This window comes from Schistocerca serialis, chromosome 2 (assembly GCF_023864345.2).
Source record: "Schistocerca serialis cubense isolate TAMUIC-IGC-003099 chromosome 2, iqSchSeri2.2, whole genome shotgun sequence".
NCBI classification, from domain to species: domain Eukaryota; kingdom Metazoa; phylum Arthropoda; class Insecta; order Orthoptera; family Acrididae; genus Schistocerca; species Schistocerca serialis.
Window position 1 is genome coordinate 1,092,598,982 of NC_064639.1, and position 22,715 is coordinate 1,092,621,696.

Genomic DNA, 22,715 nt, shown 5'->3' on the forward strand with positions numbered 1-22,715 from the left:
AGAGACACAAGAAACAGGGAGAAGAGATTAAAAACCATGGCTGGTTGACTGTGAGAATAAAAAAGGAGAAGCCAGCCACTCTGCAACACATTAAAACCTCCACTCTAAAAGCCCTAGGGTGGAGGACACAGAGGGACAAAGGACATGCACTAAAACTCAGATGAAATGATAAAACCCACTCTCACGAATAAAATGTAAAACTAAAGCTGCTGTTGAGGCATTGTCACCCAACACCGAAGGTAGGGTGCTGGGAAAGTTAAAAGTCTGCCACAGAGCGGCTAAAAGTGGGCAGTCCAGCAAGAGGTCGATGACAGTCATTTGTGAGCCACAGCAACACTGAGGTGGGTCCTCGCAACGGAGGAGGTAACCGTGCGTTAGCCACATATGGCCAATGCAGAACCGGCAGAGGACAACAGATTCCCTGTGAGAAGCCCGCAAGGAAGACTTCCACACATTCACCATCTCCTTAATGACATGCACTTTGTTGTGCATACTGTTATGCCTCTCTTGTCTCCCAAAGCCAAAAAACCTTGCGGCCTAAGACAGAACGCAGGTCTTTCAGAGATGCCCATCTCCAGGAGCGGTTTCCGCATAGCCTGTTTGGTCAGCCTGTCGGCAAGTTCGTAGCCTGGGATTGTGACGTCTCCTGGGGTCCACACAAACACCTCTGAATGACAGGGCTGTTCCAGAACATAAATGGACTCCTGAATGGACACCACCAAAGAATGGCGAGGGTAGCACTGGTCAATAGCTCGTAGGCTGCTCAGGGAGTCCGACCAGAGTAGAAACGAACTCACCAGAACAGGAACAGATGTACCGAAGTGCACAAGATATGGCCACAAGCTCTGCAGTGAATACACTGCAGACAGGGGGCAAGGAACGCTGTTCAATATGGCCTCTGTGGACATAGGCAAAGCCAACATTACCATCAGCCATCGAGCTGACAGTGTAAACAACTTCAGAGCCCCGGAACACATCAAGAATCGAGAGGAAGTGATAGCAGAGAGCAATGGGGTTCAAAAGGTCCAGTCAACGCTTCAGCCGAGGTGCATACCATGGAGGTGAATGTGAATGGTCCTCAAGTAGAGGTGGTAAAGGGAAGGACTCCAGTTTGGAGAGAAGGGATCACACGCAAGCTGAAATCATGAACCCTGACCTGGGCCGCCGATGTGGGAGATGAACTGCCGTGGGCAGGAAAAGGAGATGGTAATTCGGATGCTCAGGAGAACTACGAATGTGTGCAATGTAACTGGCCAGCAGTTGTGCACATCAGATCCGCAGTGGAGGTAATCTGGCCCCTACCAGGACATGGTCACCGGACTCATTCTGTAAGCTCCCACTGCTAGGCGAACGCCACAGTCGTGCACTGGCTCGAGTAAATGCAACACTAAGGGCACCACCGAACTGTAAACCAGACTCCCATAGTCAAGGAGGGATTGAACAAGGGCTCTGTAGAGCTGCAGCAGCATAGAGCGATCTGCACCCCAGTTAGTGTTGCTCAGGCAGCGGGGGGCATTGAGGTGCTGCCAGCACTTCAGCTTAAGCTGACAAAGGTGAGGAAGCCAAGTCAATCAGGCATTGAAAGCCAGTCCTAAGAATCGATACCTCTACATTACAGTGAGTGCATCGTCATCAAGATAAAGTTCAGGTTATGGATGAACGGTACAACACCGACAGAAGAGCATGACACACGACTTCACGGCTGAAAACTGGAAGCAGTAGGCTAGAGCCCTTGACTGCGCCTTGTGAATGGCTCCCTGTAGGCACCACTCAGCAACACCAGTACTGGAGGAGCAATATGAAATGCAGAAGTCATCTGCATACAGAGAAAGGGAGACTGATGGCCCTACAGCTGCTGCTAGGCTGTTAATGGCCATTAAAAATAGAGATACACTCAAAACGGAGCCCAGCGGAACGCCATTCTCCTGAATACGAGGGAAACTATGGGTGGCACCAACTTGGTCACAGAAAGTACAGAGCGACAGGTAGTTTTGGATAAAAATCACGAGCGGTCCCCAAAGACCCCACTCATACAATGTAGCAAAGCTTTACGTAAGTAAAAAAAGATGGCAACCAGGTGGTAGCGTCTGGAAGAGGCTGTTCGGATGGCAGACGCGAGGGGCACAATATTATCAGTGGTAGAGCGCCCCTGGCGGAAGCCACAGCCACCCTGACATGGAGCCAGTAGGCCACGTGACTCCAGGACCCAACCCAACTGCCAACACGACATATGTTCCAGCAGCTTACAGAGAATGTTGGCAAGGCTGATGGGCCGGTAGCTATCCGCATCAAGCGGATTTTTACCAGGTTTTAGCACCGGAATGATGGTGCTCTCCTGCCATTCCGATGGAAAGACACCATCACACCAGATCCATTTGAAGATAACAAGGAAATATCACTTTTAGTCAGACTAGAGATGTTTAATCATCTGACTGTGGATCTGATCCAGCGAGGAGCTGTGTTAGGGCAATGTGCAAGGGTGCTGAGGAGCTCCCATTCTGTAAATGGCACGTTAAAGGGTTCACTGAGGCATGTAGTGAATGAGAGGACATTCCTTTCCAACAGCCGTTTGAGGGTGCAAAAGGCTGGGGGGTAGTTCTCAGAGCAAAGGCTCGAGCATAGTGCTCACTTAAGTGCTTGGCAATAGCGTTTGCATCGGTAGAGAGCACGCCATTGATGTTAACACCAGGGACACCTGTTGGGGTCTGGTACCCAAAAAGACATCTGTTCTTCGGCCAGACTTGGGAAGCTGATGTATGGCACCCAATGGTCGACACGTACCTCTCCCAACACTCCTGTTTCCGTAGTTTTATAAGCAGGCGAACATGGGCACGGAGCCGCTTAAAGATTATTAGGTGCTCTAGGGAAGGGTGCAGCTTATGTTGCTGTAGAGCTTGCCAACACTCTTTAATTGCCACAGCGACTTCCGGTAACCTCCAAGGGACTGTCTTTTGCCAGGGCACCCTAAAGAACGAGGGATTGTGTTTTCCGCTGCAGAAACGACTGTTGTAGTGACCTGCTCAACGACATCATCAATGGCACCATGTGCGGGAGATTCAGTGGTGACAACATAAGTGAAGGCTTACCAGTCTGCCTTGTTTAGAGCCCATCTGGGTAGGTGTCTGTGGGCACGATGCCGGGGGAGTGACAGGAAGATGGGGAAGTGGTCACTACCACACAAGTCATCATGCACTCGCCAGCAGATAGATGGGAGAAGTCCTGGGACGCAAATTGATATATCAATGGCCGAGTAACTACCATGAGCCACACTGAAATGTGTGGCGGCCCCAGTAATTAAGAGGCAGAGGTCGAACTGAGACAGTAAAGTATAGTCATCTCTGCCTCGGCCAGTAAGCACAGTGCCACCGCACAAGGGGGTTATGAGTGTTAAAATCTCCCAAAAGTAGGACATGTTTAAGGAGTTGATCAATCAGTGCAGCTAATACATTCAGGAGTACTGCACCATCTGGAGGAAGATATACATTGCAGACACTTATTTCCTGTGCCGTCCTTATTCTGACAGCCACAGCTTCAAGAGGGGTTTGAAGGGGCACATGTTCACTACAGACCGACTTTAGGACATAAACCCAAACTCCGCCTGACACTCCATTATAATTGCTACGGTTCCTGTAATAACGCTTATAGCCATGGAGGGTAGGGGTCTGCATTGCTGGGAACCAGGTTTCCTGGAGGGCAATGCAAAAAGCAGGTATAAAGCTTAACAGTTGCTGTAGCTCAGCCAGGCGGTGGAAAAAATTGCCACAATTCCACTGGAGGATGACGTGATCGTGAGACTGGGAGGGCATGGAACATTCATTGAGGCAGTTTACGCTCCAGAGTCACCTGCTGCCACCGATTTACTACCTGAGCGATCTATATCCATTGTGTCTGAGAGTCTGGCGAGATCTAGGTCCTCAGTGGACGCCAAAATCTCCACCCCATCCTCAGCTGCAGAGCTTGTAGGTAGCGGTGGTGTGGCTGCCACCTCAATTTCCTTGGTCTTAGGGGTTTTCTTTTTGGATTTCTCTCACTGCTCCTTGGGTTTCCCTGGCTGGGAGGACTTCACTGGCTCAGTCTCTGGGACTGATGATAAACATGAAGCCCTACAACCAGCTGCTTTTGGGCATTCAGCCACTAGCGGGTGTCATCTTTCCCACTAGTAGAAATTTGGGAATGGAGTGACCCAAGGGACGCCTTTCCAGTGAGATGAGCTGAAGAAGACTTAAGCTTCTCTGGCTGAGAAGGGGGGACTGGTGTACCCTATGGGTAGGGGGACAGTGCTTCCAAGGTAGGTGGTGCAGGAGCAACAGGGAGGGAAATACCCCCAACCATCAAGGGGGCAGTGTAGTCTTCCGGCTCTGAGAGGTGGCCTGGGTTGGTGGAGCTGATGGTGCCAGAACTGTTGGAGCAGCGATGTAAGACGATATCATATGCACAGGATGCAGGTGTTCAAATTTTCTCTCAGCCTCAGTGTAGGTCAGTCTGTCCAGGGTCTTGTACTCCACAATTTACCTTTCTGGAGAATCCTGCAGTCAGGCGAGCAAGGCAAATGTGGCTCTCTGCAGTTGACAAAGATGGGCGGCAGGGCATATGGAGTATTGGGATGTTATGGGTGTCCGCAATCTCAGCATGTGATGCTGGAAGTACAGTGGGAAGACATATGGCCAAACTTCCAGCACTTAAAGCACTACATCGGGGGAGGGATATAGGGCTTTACATCACACCGGTAGACCATCACCTTGACCTTCTCGGGCAATGCACCACCCTCAAAGGGCAAGATGAAGGCACTGGTGGCAACCTGATTATCCTTCAGACTCTGGTGGACACGCCGGACGAAATGTACAACTTGCCGCTCTAAACTGGCGCGCAGCTGATCATCGGACTGCAAAAGAAGGTCTCTGTGAAATATGATACCCTGGACCATATTTAAGCTTTTATGGGGTGTGATGGTTACAGAAACATCCCCAGCTTGTCACAAGCGAGTAAGTCCCATGACTGGGCAGAGGATGCTGTATTGATCAAGACCGACCCAGTCCTCATTTTGGCCAAGCCATCCATCTCCCCAAACTTGTCCTCTAAATAGCCAATGAAGAATTGTGGCATCATCGCCATGAAAGATTCCCTATCAGCTCTCGAACATACACGGTACCGGGGCAAATAAGATCCGCTGCCATCCTTAGCTTGACGTTCCTCCCATGGTGTGGCCAGGGAGGGGACGATTTGGGCTCGTACTTGTGTGCATTGAATTGAGCTCGTGATCGCTTGGAGACTGCTGGTGTTTCACCACCAGCAAGAGATGATGGACTACGCTTCATCACGTGTCATCCACCTTGATGCCACCCACTCCGACCTGGGGCCCTCCCCCACGGGCACCACCCAGCCGCAGCAAAGGCCACCTGGCAGAATGGCCATTGCTGGGAATCCCAATGCACCAGGGGGATGGGCATCTACCCCTTGGCATACGTGGGGAGTTAACGGCGCAGGAATCAGCAGAGCGATCCCTGTGTGGTCAGAGAGCTACATCCAACAGGGTACATGGTGGCCTCACCACAACGGACTGGCTACTGAGCTGGATATCGGTGCAAAGAAGTCCATGGTCATTGTCGACGCAGAAGGCGACACTGTATAGTGCATGGTGGAAAACGCACCCAGGAAGGTGTCCTCGCCCAAGAGATGGATAATGGGCAGGACTGCAATGTGACAACAAGAAAGTGGGCTAAAGATCTCAATGCACGATGAACACGATGCACCTTGTAAGGTGCCCTTCCCCAATTGGCTCACTCTTCGGGAAAATTTTGAAGAATGGAGGTCAAACCCTACAGGGGACCATCACATAAAGGCCGAAACATGTGAAAATCGTTTTAGTCATGACATATGATGGGCAGGAATACCTCGGGCTTATTCTAACCCCGGGACCTGCAGGGGGGGGGGGGGGGGGCAGTGAGTGTGCCAGGTAGTGTCAGTGGCTACAATGTGTGGGATGCTGCACCGACATTGTAATCAACTCTGTTTGTGGCACCCTGGTCAGTGGCGTCCCTTGTTGCAGATTCCACAGTACAGAGAAGTTTCCAAACACATACAACACATACTGTAGTTCTCATCCAGTTCCTTCCAACCTTAACTTATCTCTGTTTATGTATAATCAGTCAATCAATCTATCACTTTTTTTTACAGCATTCTTTCATTTATTTTTATTATGTAATACTTTAAGTTAAACGGATTTTGTAAGATAAGTTATAAATTTTACAAATTAGTTAAATTAGTTCCCATAATCAGTACATTTGTATAACAGTGTTATTTCATAATAAAGTTACCGACAAAATACAGTTGTTGTGGCTAATGCTTTTGTGTATCTGTATGCATCAGTAAATGTGCTAAAAATTGAACAAGAGAGTAGAGGTAATTCACTGGAAAGTCTAGGATAGAATAACAACAGTCTTATGAAAAGGACAGATAGCTACTCACCATAAAGAGGCAACATCGAGTTGCAGACAAGTACAATAAAAAGGACTGCTACACATTTTAGCTTTCAGCCAAAAGGTCTTCTTCTGAATTAGAAAATACACACACAAGCACAACTGACACATACACGATCACTGTCTCTTGCTTCTGCAAACAGACTGAGTTATAACTATTCCTGATGGGAGCAGCAAGCTGATCGTGTAGTTTAAGGAGGAAGCCTGGGGTGAGGAGAGAGGGGGGGGGGGGGGGGGGGGGGGGGAGGGAGATGAATAGCAGAATGAGGTGGGTGATGGTGTAGTGCAGCTAGTGTGAATGTGCAGGGATCAGTGTAGGGCTGCCAGGTGTAGCACTAGGCTTGGGGGGGGGGGGGGGGGCGGGGGGAGGGGCTGGGAATGGGAGGGGAGAAGAGGAAAAAGGACTAGTGGGTGCATAGCTGGAATAGAAGGCTGTGTTGTGCTGCAGTGGGAGCAGGAAGGGGCCAGGTAAGTGGAGGACAGGGACTAGCAAAGGTGAGGCCGTGGGGGGCGGGGGGTTTACAGTAACAAAGAATATATTGCAGCAGGAATTCCCTGCTATCCAATCCAGAAACCTAGTGTTGGTAGGAATAATTCAAATAGCACACGCTGTGAAGCAGTCATCGAAGTGGAGCACATCATGTTGGGCAGCTTGTTCGGCAATTGGGTGGTTTCGCTGCCTCTTGGCCACGTGAACAGACATTTTGTTAGTTATCATGCCCACAAAGAAAGTAGCTTAGGGGTTGCAGGGTTTGTAGATCACGTGATGCTTTCACAAGTAGCCCTGCCTTTGATGGGGTGGGAGATGCCTGCAACCATACTAGTGTAGGCAGTGGGGGGAGGATGTATGGGACAAGTCTTTCATCTTGCTCTACTGTAGGGATATTAGCCCTGATGCAAGGGGTTGGATGTAGGTTTGGAGTAGGGATGGACAAGGATATTGCATAGGTTTGGTGGGCTGTACAATACCACTGTGGGAGGGGTGGGAAGGATTGTTGTTGTTGTGGTCTTCAGTCCCGAGACTGGTTTGATGCAGCTCTCCAAGCTACTCTATCCTGTACAAGCTGCTTCATCTCCCAGTACCTACTGCAGCCTACATCCTTCTGAATCTGCTTAGTGTATTCATCTCCCTCTACGATTTTTACCCTCCATGCTGCCCTCCAATACTAAATTGGTGATCCCTCGATGTCTCAGAGCATGTCCTACCAACCGATCCCTTCTTCTAGTCAAGTTGTGCCACAAGCTCCTCTTCTCCCCAATTCTATTCAATACCTCCTCATGTGATCTACCCATCTAATCTTCAGCATTCTTCTGTAGCACCACATTTCAAAAGCTTCTATTCTCTTCTTGTGTAAACTATTTATCGTCCACGTTTCACTTCCATACATGGCTACTCTCCATACAAATACTTTCAGAAAAGACTTCCTGACATTTAAATCTATACTCGATGTTAACAACTTTTTCTTCTTGAGGATAGTGGGTAGAATATTCCTCAATTCAGGGCACGATGAAAAACAGTCGCAACCCTATCGGAGAATGCGATACGGTTGCTCCAGTCCTGGGTGGTACTGAATCACAAGAGGAGTGACTCTTTGTGGGCAAGCAGTGGGCATGTGGGATGTGCTAGATGACTGAAGAGACAAGGCACAGGAGATCTGTTTCTAGGCAAGGTTGGGAAGGTAATTTTGGTCTGTGAAGGTCTCCACCCTCACCCACAATCGCTTGATTCGTGCTCATATCCCTGCAATGGAGCACGATGCAAGACCTGTCCCACACATCCTCCCACCACTACTTACACTAGTCTGGACACAGGCATCTCCTACCCGATCAAAGGGCTACCTGTGAAAGCAGTGATGTGATCTTCCAACTAATCTGAAACCACTGTGCTACTCTCTACGTGGGCATGATGACAAACTGTATGTCACATCAATGGCCACTGAAACTGTGGCCAAGAGACATCTGGAGCATCCAAATGCTAAAAATGCTGTCCAACACAATGTGCTTCAGTTCATTAACTGCTTCACAGACTGTACCAGATGAACCCTTCCTACCAACACCAGCTTTTCTGAACTGTGCAGGTAGGAACTCCCCTGCAATATAGATTACATTGCAGTAGCCCCCCTGGCCTCAACCTTCGCTAGTCCCTGTCCTCCACTTAGCTGTCATCGTCCCTGCTCTCACTCCAGCACAAAACAGCTTTCATTTCACCAATGGACCCATTAGTCCTTCCCCCCCCCCCTTCTCTCCTACCCCTCCCCCTCATTCCAAACCTACTCCAGCACTGAGCAGCCCTACCCCGTCCCCACCACATCCCTGCACATTCCCACAAGCTGCACTACACCATCACCCACCCCACCCTGCTATTCAGTCACCTCCCCCCTCTCCTCACTCCATGCCTCCACCTTAAACCTCGGCACCAGATCGCTGCTCCCATCAGGCACAGTTACAACTAAGCCTGGCCAGTGGCCGGAGACAGTAGTCGTGTGTGTGTGTGTGTGTGTGTGTGTGTGTGTGTGTGTGTGTGTGTGTGTGTGTGTGTAAGTAGTGCCATATTCCATATTCTTTTCATAATGTTTCATAACGTTTAAAATCTACTTACCAAGCAGCAGTAGGACCACCCCCCCCCCCCACACACACACACACGTATGCAGGGTAAGGAAATTTCCATTCTTTTGGAACCAGTGGCTTCTTCTTATGGCAGAAGTATTGATGGGGAAGGAAGAGGGGTGATGAAAAAGGACTGTTGAGGGTTAAGAAATGGGGAGAGTTTAAAAAAAAAATCACCCAGAACCCCGGGTCAGGCAAAACTTACCGGAAGGGATGATAAGGAAAGACTCTTCTGTAACCTTTATATGTGTGTGTTCTCCTGCTGCCGGTTGTTGACTAGATTCTTATATCTATCCAGTTACATCGTATTTGTTCCCAGAATGAGATTTTCACTCTGCAGCGGAGTGTGCGCTGATATGAAACTTCCTGGCAGATTAAAACTGTGTGCCCGACCGAGACTCGAACTCGGGACCTTTGCCTTTCGCGGTCAAGTGCTCTACCAACTGAGCTACTGCAGCATGACTCACGCCCGGTACTCACAGCTTTACTTCTGCCAGTACCTCGTCTCCTACCTTCCAAACTTTACAGAAGCTCTCCTGCGAACCTTGCAGAACTAGAACTCCTGAAAGAAAGGATATTGCGGAGACATGGCTTAACCACAGCCTGGGGGATGTTTCCAGAATGATATTTTCACTCTGCAGCGGAGTGTGCGCTGATATGAAACTTCCTGGCAGATTAAAACTGTGTGCCCGACCGAGACTCGAACTCGGGACCTTTGCCTTTCGCGGGCAAGTGCTCTACCAACTGAGCTACCAAAGCACGACTCACGCCCGGTACTCACAGCTTTACTTCTGCCAGTACCTCGTCTCCTACCTTCCAAACTTTACAGAAGCTCTCCTGCGAACCTTGCAGAACTAGAACTCCTGAAAGAAAGGCAAAGGTCCCGAGTTCGAGTCTCGGTCGGGCACACAGTTTTAATCTGCCAGGAAGTTTCATCGTATTTGTTATTTGCTGAAACTATTGCATCCTGGTAGAACAATGTGAAAGCGACTAACTATGGCCAGACACTTGGTTTCATCAACGTCTTGTTGAACATCATTTACAGGAACACTGTTTGTTGTAGCACATGACTTGATTCAACTTAAAGGTAGTAGTTCTCATAGAGAATGATAATGACATTTGGTCTGTGGGGTGCTCTCAACTGCGCAGTTATCAGCGCCCGTACAAATTTCCAACTGTTGCGCAGTCCAATCCCGCCACTTTCAAGAATGATGATGAAATGACGACAACAACACAAACACCTCTCGAAGCAGGTGGAAATCCCTGACCCTGCTGGGAATCGAACCCGAGTCCCCATGCTCGAGAAGCGAGAATGCGACCGTGAGACCATGAGCTGCAGACCTCAAAGAGAAATCACATATCATGGTACTATACCTTCGACAAATGTTCCTGGCCAGTAGGTCAATTCACAAGTTTCCAGGAATGTGATGTGTATTATACCTAGCAGAAATTTACAACCTTCCAATTTTTTGGTAGCTGTAGCATGTCATTAATCATCCAGGTTATTTTTGCTGCTAGTTACATCTAAATAACCACTACTCATGTCCTTCAGGATTTTGAGCAGATGAGATAATTTTCACTGTGATCATATCTCATGCACTCCAGTGATTTCTGAATAGCAGTACTTGTGTACTGTACATTGTGGATTTTTCTGGACTCAAATTCTGAAGACACCAACAGTGTAAATGACTAATCAGTCAATGGAATGTAACAATATTAGAGAAGAAAAGTTGCTACTCACCATATAGCAGAGATGCTGAGTCGCAGATAGACACAACAAAAAGATTCACACAATTAAAGCTTTCAGCCATTAAGGCCTTTGTCAACAACAGGCACACATACACACACCCACACACTCTCACAAACACAATTCGCACACATGACTGCAGTCTCAGGCAACTGAAACTGCGCTGCAAGTAGCAGCACCAGTGCATGATGGGAGTGGCAGCTGGATGGGGGTAAGGAGGAGGCTTAGGTGGGGAGGGATAGTATGGTGGGTGTAGCAGACAGTGAAGTGCTGCAGTTTGGACGGTGGGCAGGGGAAGATGCGGAGGGGGCCGGGGGGAAGTAGCGGAAAGGAGAGAAATAAAATGACTGGGTGTGGTGGTGAAATGATTGCTGTGTAGTTCTCGAATGGGAACAGGGAGAGGGTTGGATGGGTGAGGACAGTGACTAACTAAGGTTCAGGCCAGGAGGGTTACCGGAACATAGGATATATTGCAGGGAAAGTTCCCACCTGCACAGTTCAGAATAGGTGGTGTTGGTGGGAAGGATCCATATGGCATAAGCTGTGAAGCAGTCACTGAAATGAAGGATACCATGTTTGGCAGTGTGTTCAGCAACAGGGTGGTCCACTTGTTTCGTGGCCACAGTCTGTTGGTGGCCATTCATACGGACAGACAGCTTTTTGGTTGTCATCCCTACAGAGAATGCTTCACAGTGGTCGCAGCTTAGCTTGTAAATCACATGACTGGTTTCACAGGTAGCCCTGCCTTTGATGGGATAGGTGATGTTAGTGACCACACTGGAGTAGCTGGTGGCAGGAGGATGAATGGGACAGGTCTTCCATCTAGTTCTATTACAAGGGTATGAACCATGAGGTATGGGATTGGGAGCAGGGGTTGTGTAAGGCTGGACAAGTATACTGTGTAGGTTCAGTGGACATCGGAATACCACTGTAGGAAGGGTGGGAATGTAGTGGGCAGGACACTTCTCATTTCAGGGTACGACGAGAGATACTCGAAACCCTGGCGGAGAACATAATTCAGTTGCTCCAGTCGTGGATGGTACTGAGTTATGAGGGGAATGCTCCTCTGTGGGAGGGGGGGACTGGAAAGATAAGGCATGGCAGATTTGTTTTTGTACAAGGTTGGGAGGATAATTACAGTCAGTGAAGGCTTCAGTGAGACCATTGGTATATTCCGAGAGGGACTGCTTGTCACTGCAGATGGGACGACCCCGGGTGGCTAGCCTGTATGGAAGGGACTTCTTGGTATAGAATGGGTGGCAGCTGTCAAAGTGGAGGTATTGCTGGTGGTTAGTAGGTTTGATATGGATGGAGGTACTGATGTAGCCATCTATGGGGTGGAGGTCAACACCTAGGAAGGTTACTTGATGGGTTGAGTAAGACCAGGTGAAGCAAATGGGGGAGAAGTTGATGAGGTTCTGGAGGAATGTTGATAGGGTCAGTGGAGCACATTTTAAAAAAACAAGTTGAAGCAGCACTGATTCTTGTAACTGAAGTCTGGTTTCTTTACAAGTTGCTGACAACCTTTTGCTTTCTGTACTGTATTTCTGATAATTTCAATTAGTGTATTCTATTCAATAGTGTTGTAAGTGTTTTCTGGATCTACAACCGCTCAGAACTTAAATTTATCTTTCTTCAATTTATTATTTATTATAAGACTTGCGGATCAGTACTGCTTTATGCGGTTCTACACTTCTTTCAGACTTAAACTTTTGGTAGTTGCCAATCTGCCTGTGCACATCATACTTAATATGATTTTTGGCAACATGGACATGTCCGATTCTGCCCGTCTGCTTTTTGACCTGTGACGTCATCAAGATGGCGGACACTCCCTATTGCCAGTGTATACAAAAATGGCACCCATAAGGTCACTACATATACCCACGAACAAAGATAATTAACCATGCAAAATATTTAACTTCAGCAATGAAGTGAAATTAATGGTGTGGAAAGTAGAGGGTCTCAGGTGGGGACAAGCTAAATATACAGTAAGAAAGGCATCATTCTACAGCAAACAATACCGAAAAATAACAAACAGGAAATCCTCGAGAATAAACCAAACAAGAAACACCAAACAACCTGGAATAAAAAATTTCATTTGACCTACATAACCATTACTGAAACACATTGAAAACATTGCCACATACACCTGTACCTGGTTTGAGATGAAGAGACTTAGCTCAATGTCAAATTCGCAGTCACTGCTGACACTTATACCTTCCACCAAATAGCCACATAACTGGAGAACTTTAATTGCATACGCCGTAATGTTACTCATATCAGCAACCAACCAATGACTAGTAAACTTCATCGGAACATCCATAGATAGATAGTACCAAACAAAACTGTAATAAAAAAATGATTTTCAAACCACTAACAACATGGTGAACTAACAATTTCAAAACCAAAAATAAATCAGTACCCAGTAACCAATGACACTGAAATAACATACTGCCAAGCCAGCAAAAAACAAACTCCCACAACATCAAGTAACACGCAGCACAAAGGTCATATTGCACTAACATCACTCACAAACAATTTAGAAACAAAAACCACATATTAACACACCCTTTGCAAACACAATCCATTACTAACATGCCGCACCTCAATGGCATCACACAACACAACACAGCTACATCACAGGTCAAAGTAGACAGGCAGAATCGGACCCTTTTATTGGAGCATACTTTTTATGTCCTATTTTCATATCAAATTACTTTCTGTGATGTAGAATGGAAAGTAAATGCAGCACTTACTTGGAAAAAGCAAGCAGTAAGGATACTGTGTATACCAGAAAACAGATCATCATGCAAAGGAGACATTCAGTTGTTATTCTATCCGGGACTTTCCACTATCTGATCATCATGTGGTTAACACAAACACAGTACTGGACAAAGAAATTAGTTCTGGATAGACTTTTCCTTCCTGTAGTCTACAAATCAGAATTAGGGTCTGTGTTCTGGTGCAAAAGTTTTCAATAAGTTCCCACTAGTCATGCAGCTCAAAACTGAGTGATCCAATAAATTCTAATGAAAATTGCAAACATGTTTTCTTAGTAATTACTCCTACAAATTATGACATTACCTACACCAAAGAATTGATGATCCCTACGTGCTATATGACCAATATCAATGCTTGTTGTACAGTGGGCTTAATTCTAATACCACACATATATAGGCCCTACAGCTAGGCATAGGATAAATATCGATGTTGTCATGCAAATATTAAGTTAAGCGAAAGAGACAAGCAGGAGCTACTTAACATAACTGAGGAAGCAGAAGTCCTAGCATTTCACAAAGGGCTAACGTCAGCTTGAAATATCTGTCCCTACATACATTTTCTAGATGTCACTGAAGTGACTACTTCTGCTACATGGCAGGCAACTAGCACAGGGAGAGTCATATGTGCATTACATCTAGACAGACATATCCTTAGGCCAGCCAGTCCATAAAATCCATGCCTACTTGTGGGACCTGATTGTTTCGGTCAATGTCATAAAAAAAAAGTGATGATCAGAGCCTAATGTAAATTAATGCGTGGTCACAGTAAAATAAAATTACAGAGGAATAAAATAACCATTTGGAGGAGGGACAGAAAAAAGCACTCCAGAATTAGAACCTTGATGACCAAACTAGCCCAAGTCTTTCTTCTTAACACACTATGTGTAAAAGCAAAGAAATTGGATAAATTTTGTTATATTGTGTCATTATTCAAAATAGATAGTCAGATCCAAGCCAAATTATAATCTGAGCTACCATTTGCAAAGTGATTTAGGGATTATCCACAGCATTTGATACTGCTTGGTCAGTTCAAACTAAATTGTCACCTTTCAATCTAACCTATGCCTTGGGTTATGTTACACATCAGTATGTCACTGCAATCTCCATTCCAAAACAGCAATATTGACAGTAAAGAAATTTTTTCAATGTTCTGTTTGAGCACATCTAATGTCATATGCCATATTATCATTATGCTAAACGATGAAGCAGATGTCTGGTACTGGTAGGTTCAGTTGACATGATTGATGTATGCCACAAGAAAGATACACTTGTGGGACATTACAGTTGGGAAGGAATCCATGTACTATACAATAACATCAAATTCTGAGGGAAAGTAAGCAGCATTTTCATTCATATCTCTGGCTGAAATAAACTTTCTCATGAATGTGTACTTAGTTTTGCAGACTACAGTCTCTTGTTCCACACAAGCCACCCTGATCCACTGCTGTAATCGTGTGCAAATCCCCATTTGTACTGGTACCCAAGAGTGTCTCAACTGTTTCTTTAGATGTTCTAGACGAAATAAGATATGATGACGTCTGTAAAATGCGGTAAGCTTGTTGCTGAATATACCGCACCACAAAACCACCCAGTCAGAAAGAGAATTACGACTTTCTTTTTCTTCCTATTTTCGTCTCTCACAACAAGGAAATTCTAGGTGCCATCGCACCTAGTATAGCTGAGTGAATCAAACCACTAATTAAGATTGAAAATTGAGACCTTCGTGATAATTACTTTATTTAAGTTTTTTATAGTCAAAATATCTCAGTTGAAAACCATACTAGTAAATAAAGGTATGGGGGTGGGGGCTATTACAACGTAAATGCTTACTAGTAAATAAACGAATGGGGTGGGGGGCCATTACCCCGTAAATGAATTATACTGTTTCAGTGTGTTACTTTTTTATATTCTGCTATTTCCGAAGGCCTGAAAAGAAGGCCGGCAATATGACATGTGATATTCGGTTACAGCTCACCGAAAATGGGACCTGACGGTCCAAAATGTCATGGTTGAATATAAATTAATCGGTACATGAAGCTTAACAAGTTCCACGTCTGAGAGGCAGTGAAAGTAATGGTAACGACAAAGCAACTGATATAAACATAATGGTACCAACTACACCTGTCAGATTTCAAATGTAAACAAAGCGACAATATAATTACTGAATGGATGTGCGTGTAGCCAAATAAAAAACAATGGTGTAAATTCTCACCTTGAAAGACTGTATGCATTCCAGCACCGTCAAGTCATCGTTGTTTGGGAGATTACCGCACCATCTCTGTAAATCCAGTTTACAATGTTCATCATGTAATAATGGAATCACAACTGGGCTTCTTTTATTTCTAATTGCATTAACTGCATCACTGCCAGCTGAAACTTTATTGGGTTCTAATCTATTGAGACTTTTCCCAAATGTAATTATTTCATTTGCTTGGATGCCGCCCCCATGCAAAGCACAAAAAATCTGAAATTGTACATGTAAAATTAAAACAGAAATGTCACGCCACCCCATACTTTTTTTTCTACAGAAGTGTCAACAGAAATGTTGCATGTTATAGAAATGTCAACAATCACACATCACCACTACACACAAGTTCTGTATATACTAGTCCGAACCAGAGATAATATACCAGATTAACGCCACGTACATCGAAGTTGATAAATCGAAGTGATTGCGATATACATCAGGAGAATTTGCGACCACGTATATCGATACTGTGAATTTGGGCGGGAAAGCTTAGCGGACTGTGGAGTATTGTTTTTGTGTTGAGCTGGTGAAGTGTATATGCAGTTCATTAATCCATCAGTACTAATAACACCAATGTTTCGAAAATTCATGCAGGACATCTAAGACGGCAGTCTGTTTTTAACATATTTAGATCGCATTATGTAGATCATATAGTTTTGTGCCAAGTGTTAGTTGCTCATTATTGGACATCCGATAATACTGAACTAAAAAGAAGAAAAGAAAAGAAAAGGTTGTTGCTCCTGTTTGAGGTAATTATCACAATCCACAGTAAAATCAGGAATAATTGTATTGTAAGCGGCTGTATGTCAGTTGCTTGTAGAGACATTTGCTGAAGTATGATTACTGTAGCATTTTCTGTGATCTCACTTCTCGTGTTATGTTATCTTTTAATCGTTTCAGATATTGGGCCACACCCACTGCACAACTAACACCTTTTCACTACACATCATACGTAATTTTCCTTTCTATCAAAGAAAAAACGGTGTGTTCAAAATCTGTAGCATTTTGTTTTTGCATCTCAGGAAAGTACTGCGAAGTTAGTGGCAAAGGGTACTCCCCATTGTACCATTAGCTTGACTCCTCGTACTATTTGTTTGCGAAGTGCGGGAAGAATGTTGCTTGAATGCCTACGTGCACGATGTAATTAGTCTACTCTTGTCTGCATGTTCTGTAACGTTGCGATGTATTCACAGATTATTCACTAAAAACTGGTAGTTGAAACTTCGTAAATTGGCCTTCACGTGATAGTTGACGTCTGTCTTAAAGTATCTACCATCTCAAGTTTTTCCAGTGTCTTTGTGATCGTCTACCTTGTGTCATCGAACATATTAAAATTCATGCTGCCCTCTTTTGTAGATGTTAAGTATCCGCCAGTTTGGTGCAGATCCCATACGATTTAGCAATATTTTAGGATGAGTTTCACGAGTGATTTCTAAGCAGCTTTCTATATAGAAGGACTGCACTTTCCATGTATGCTAGTAATTGACGACATCTGCCATTTGCTATACCAACAACTGAACCTATGTTATATTTCATGTCCCTACAAAACTGAACCTATGTTATTTTTCTCATCCCTACAAATTGCTGCACTAAGTATGTCTATGAGTGGACTGAATCCTGTTGTGACCCATTGTTGTTGTGATCATAGCATGCTTATTTTTTGTTTTGTAAAGTTGTGGTTTTTCATTTCAGAAGGTAAAAAGCAAGATGCCAGTCGTAACATCGTTTTGAAAACTTATCAAGATCTGATTGAATATAAGTGCAGTTGGTTTCAGCAAGTACTAAAGGGACCTGGAGGCCCCAATCAAGATCTTGAAGAGGCTGTTCTGGCTGCCATTGAGGGAACAGCATGCAACAAACTGCATACAGTATATCTAAAAACAAAGATGATGTGACTTACCAAACGAAAGCGCTGGCACGTCGATAGACACACAAACATACACACAAAATTCTAGCTTTTGCAACCAACGGTTGCTTCGTCAGGAAAGAGGGAAGGAGAGGGAAAGACGAAAGGATTTAGGTTTTAAGGGAGAGGGTAAGGAGTCATTCCAATCCCGGGAGCGGAAAGACTTACCTGAGGGGAAAAAAAGGACGGGTATACACTTGCGCGCGCGCGCACACACACACACACATATCCATCCACACATATACAGACACAAGCAGACATATATGTCTGCTTCTATCCAAAGACTGGTTTGATGCAGATGTACAGGGTACTCTGTCCTCTGGAAGCCTCATCATCTCCCAATAACTACTGCAGTTTACATCCTTCTGAATCTGCTCACTGTATTCATCTCTTGGTCTCCCTCTATGATTTTTACCACTCACCCTTTCCTCCAATACTAAATTGATGATCCCCTGATATCTCAGAACGTGTCTAATCAACCAATCTCTTCCTCTAGTCAGGTTCTGTCACAAATTTCTTTTCTCACCAGTTCTGCTTCAGTACTTACATGATCTACCTATCTGATCTTCAGCATTCTTCTGTAGCACCACATTTCAGAAGCTTCTACTCTCTTCTTGTCTGCACTGTTTATCTTCCATCTTTCACTTCTGTACATAGCTGCACTTCATACAGATACCTTCAGAAAAGACTTAATGACTATTTGATATTAAATTTCTTTCCTTCAGAAATGCTGTTCTTGCCATTGCCAGGTCATCTGTTATTTTGCTGGCCAAATAGCAAAATGGATCTACTGCTTAAAGGGTATCATTCCCTAATCTAATTCCCTCATTACCACCTGATTAAATTTGTGTACATATCCTTATTTTGCTTTTATTGATTGTCATCTTATATCCTACTTTTAAGACCTTGCCCATTCCTTTCAACTGCTCTTCCAAATCGTATACAGTCTCTGACAGAATTACAGTGTCATCAGCAGACCTCATTGTTTTTATTTCTTCTCCTTGGAATTTGATTCCTACTCCAGATTTTTCTTTGGTTTTCTTTACTGTTTACTAAATGTACAGACTGAGTAATATTGGGGTTATGTGCAACCCTGTCTCACTCCCTTCTCAACCACATCTTTCTTTCATGTCCCTCAATTCTTCTAGCTGCCATCTGCTTTCTGTTAAAGTTGTAAATAGCCTTTTACTCCTGCTACCTACAAAATTTCAAAAAGCAATAGTGACGTCATAACAAGCCACCAACCTGCTGAAGTCAAAAACTGTTAGTTGAGTATCATATTGTATATGAAATCCCCCATACCCTTACCTGTGGTCAAGGAATAGAAACATGCAGTGGCATCATGCATGTGGACACATCAGAGATTAAGCAGGAGTGCACTGACAAAGAGGTCATACTGTGTTCCAAGTTGTCAGGGCAGCCACTACTGTTTTGAATGGCAATAGTTTTCCTACATTATATTAGGCATGGCAATGTGTTGTGATTTTGGTGTTTCCATGTTTTTGTCTACTCTCTGCACATACTTTTGGGCAGGAAGTCAATAGTGAGACAGCTACATGGATACTCTGCAAATCACATTTAAGTGCCTGGCAGAGGGTTCATCCTTCACAATTCATAATTATTCCAATCTCGTATAACACACATAAAGAAACACCTATATCTTTCTGTACGAGCTCTGATTTCCCTTATTTTATAGTGGCGATCGTTTCTCCCTACGTAGGTCGGTGTCAACAAAATATTTTTGCATTTGGAGGAGAAAGTTGGTGATTGGTATTTCGTGAGATGTAGAAGTAACTTCGAGTGTGCCCCAGGGAAGTGTGTTGGATTCCTTGCTGTTCATGTTGTATATTAGTGATCTAGACAATATAAATAGTAATTTAGACTTCTTGCAGATGATGCAGTTATCTATAATGAAGTACTGTCTGAAAGAAGCTGCATAAATATTCAGCCAGATCTTGATAAGATTTCTAAGTGATGCAAAGATTGGCAACTTGCTATTTATACATTTCTCCCACCTCTCCAGCAGGCTATGAATGCCACACCAAAGAAACAGTTCTTCTTCTGAAGCGAACCAGTCAGTGAGCAATTTTTGTACATTTTCATGCGAATTGAAGCGTTATTCATTGGGTGTGTCTCCCAGTGATACAAATGGGTGATAATCAGATGGAGCCAAGTTTGGAGAATAAGCACATGCCCTAGTATTTCCCAACTGAATGCCTCAATCGTTTCCCTCACCTGTTTTGCTGTGTGATGGTGCTTTATCACGTAGCAATATGATTTTGTGTTGCCTTTTTCCATATTCCCGTCATTTTTCATGTTATGCTCTATCTAAAACAATCATTTGCTGTTGATAGCTATCAGTGTTAATGGTTTCACCAGGTTTTAGCAGCTCATAATACGTTACTCCCTTCTGATCCCACCAAACACAGAGCATCGTCTTCTTTCCAAAGCAAGTTGGTCTTGTAGTGGATGTTGATGGTTTGCCTGGATTCACCCATGATTTACAGTGCGTAGGATTCTCAACATATATCCATTTTTCATCACCAGCATTTCACATGTGGTCTTCTGATTTGCTTGCTGTCTTTCATTCAATTCATCTGGAACCCATTTTCTCACTTTCTGCACCTTCCCCGTAGCTTTCAACCGAAGAGAAATTCCCCCCCCCCCCCCCCCCCCCCCCGTAACATTCAATGTTCCACAAGTTCCTGTTGAGTCTGAGTATCATCTTCATCCAATTAGGCCTGCAATTCTTTGTCTTCAAACTTTGTGGTGGTTTCCTGTGCTTGTCGTTTCTCATGTCAAAATCACCACTTTTGAAGTTTTTGAACTGCTTGAAACACTGTTTTCCCAAGAGCATGTTCACTGAAAGCTTCGACAAGCATTTGATGCGATTCTGCAACAGTTTTCTTCAAATGATAACAGAAAACCATTGCTGTCCGCAAAATGTAGTTCGCAGGCACAAAACTCGACATGTTTACACAGGTTTGAAACAGATACCGATGTATGGAACTTGGGTTATGGTGTGTTGACATTCCTCGTCAGCCGTTACAGGAAGCAGATGGCCCCGCAGGAGCAGTCTCACAGGTCCTACACTGACGGCTAGCACCATCTATACTGAAATTCCGGTTTCATACTTCTAGACCTGATACCTTTGTGTAGGGATATGAAATTGAATGATCATATAGACTGAGTCATGGATAAAGTGGGTGGTAGACTTCAGTTTATTGGTAGAATCCTGGGGAAATGCGATGAGACTACAAAGGCTACAAAGGAGATTGCTTACAAATCACTCGTTCAACTGACTAGACTATTGCTCAAGTGTGTGTGGCTGTTACTGAAGGGGATTGACGGGGATATTGAAATTATTCAGTGAAGAGCAGCACAAATGGTTCCTGGTTTTGTCTGACCCATGGGACAGGTTCAGTGAGATGTTGAAAGAACTGGAGTGGCAGACTCTTGAAGATAGACGTAAGCTATCCCGAGAAAGTCTACTAACAAAGTTTCAAGATCCAACATTAAATGATGAACTCTAGGAATATACTACAATATAGGCATATTGATCAAAAGGGATTGTGAGGATAAGCTTAGAATAAGTAGAGCATGCATAGAGGCATTCAGACAATCCTTCCTGCACTCCATACATGAATGGAATGGGAAGAAACTCTAATAACTGGTACAATAGGATGTAGCTTCTGACACGCTCTTCATGGTAGCTTGCAGCGTATAAGTGGAGATATAGATGGAAGCATTAGAAAATCAGCTTTGCAAACTTACATTTATTGATGTCATATGGAACAATTTTTTGGCACAGTTCCATGCACAGCCACAAAGTACTCTTACAGAAATGTCGTGTAAGGAATAACGTGGTGTCCATACACGAACTTCAAGTACTAGGCACTGTGTAAAAATTTAGGTAACACTAACAACTGCCTCACAGCACATTTACACTCTTATGAAAATTGCTGTAAAAATCAGACACAGTTTATAAATAATTGCTAGTATTTGTAAATATAACATTATGTACGAAGTGTCTTTTGTTCACAACTTAACTTACTCTTGCAGATAAAGGTCAGATTAAGTTTATCAGTGTTTGTTGTAGATTAAGAATTAATCTGTTTATGTAAATGGCCATCATGTAGCCATTGGTCTCACGGAGAAAATGTGTCTGGTTTGTACCTGCTGACACATTCCACATCATGGCGACTTGCAGTGAATGCAACCACAGAGGACGTGAAAAACTAAAATAAAACTATTTGCATTTTTGCTTGTAATGGTCATGTTAGTGCTTCACCTACATCTACGTCTTCGACACTCTGCAAGCCACTTTATGGCACTGTTCCATTACTTACTTACTTGCTTGCTGCTTGGTCTTTGAGTCTTAATGGCACACTAAGCATGGTGATCGGAAACCCAGGAAAGGCTATCTGGGAAAGCTGCAGCATTTTCTCTTTTGGTGCTGTTGTTGCTCAGGTGTAAGGAAGCACAGTACTTGCCAAGCAGGTGTATGCACAAGATTGTGTGTTATGTTTATTACTGTCTCTTTACTACTGGATTCCCCCTCATGACACCGGTTTCTCTGAACATCACAGGTGGCAAATGGCTTTACAATATGTGCTAGGTTCTCACCACCTACCTTTCGTTAATTTCTGTGGTTTCAGCATTTCTTTTAATTAGCTACTCCTTTTCTGCATTTCCTTTTATCTTACTTTTTTTTTTTTTTTCCGGACCTGTATTATTTTGCCTTCCTCCACTCCCCCCCCCCCCCCCCCCCCCTCCAAATACCTGTCTACCATGTGTAATGTGTAATACACTTAGTTTTCCACTCTTAAGAATCTTCGGGGTTTGGTTTTCCCTTCCAACTTTTAAGTTCTGTGGCATTCAAATCTTGTTCTGTGGAGGTTCCAACAATTGGTCTTTCATTCTCATTGTGTCCTATAAGTCTCCCTTGATC

The 22,715-nt window shown here is 44.3% G+C and overlaps 2 protein-coding genes across 2 annotated transcripts in view; one reads left to right on the forward strand and one right to left on the reverse strand.

The window, feature by feature from the left end:
* Window positions 1-16,213, reverse strand: part of LOC126458549 (Golgi apparatus protein 1) — a 156,758-nt gene extending 140,545 nt beyond the window's left edge. The window contains exon 1 of the mRNA XM_050095669.1: window positions 15,823-16,213. Coding sequence (XP_049951626.1) covers window positions 15,823-16,122 — 300 coding nt within the window. The 5' untranslated portion in view covers window positions 16,123-16,213. The remainder of the gene's footprint in view (window positions 1-15,822) is intronic.
* Window positions 16,214-16,337: 124 nt separating this feature from the next.
* LOC126456707 (DNA primase large subunit) overlaps window positions 16,338-22,715 on the forward strand; it is an 85,576-nt gene continuing 79,198 nt past the window's right edge. Inside the window, exon 1 of the mRNA XM_050092447.1 lies at window positions 16,338-16,607. The gene's annotated coding sequence lies outside the window, so the exon portion shown is untranslated. The remainder of the gene's footprint in view (window positions 16,608-22,715) is intronic.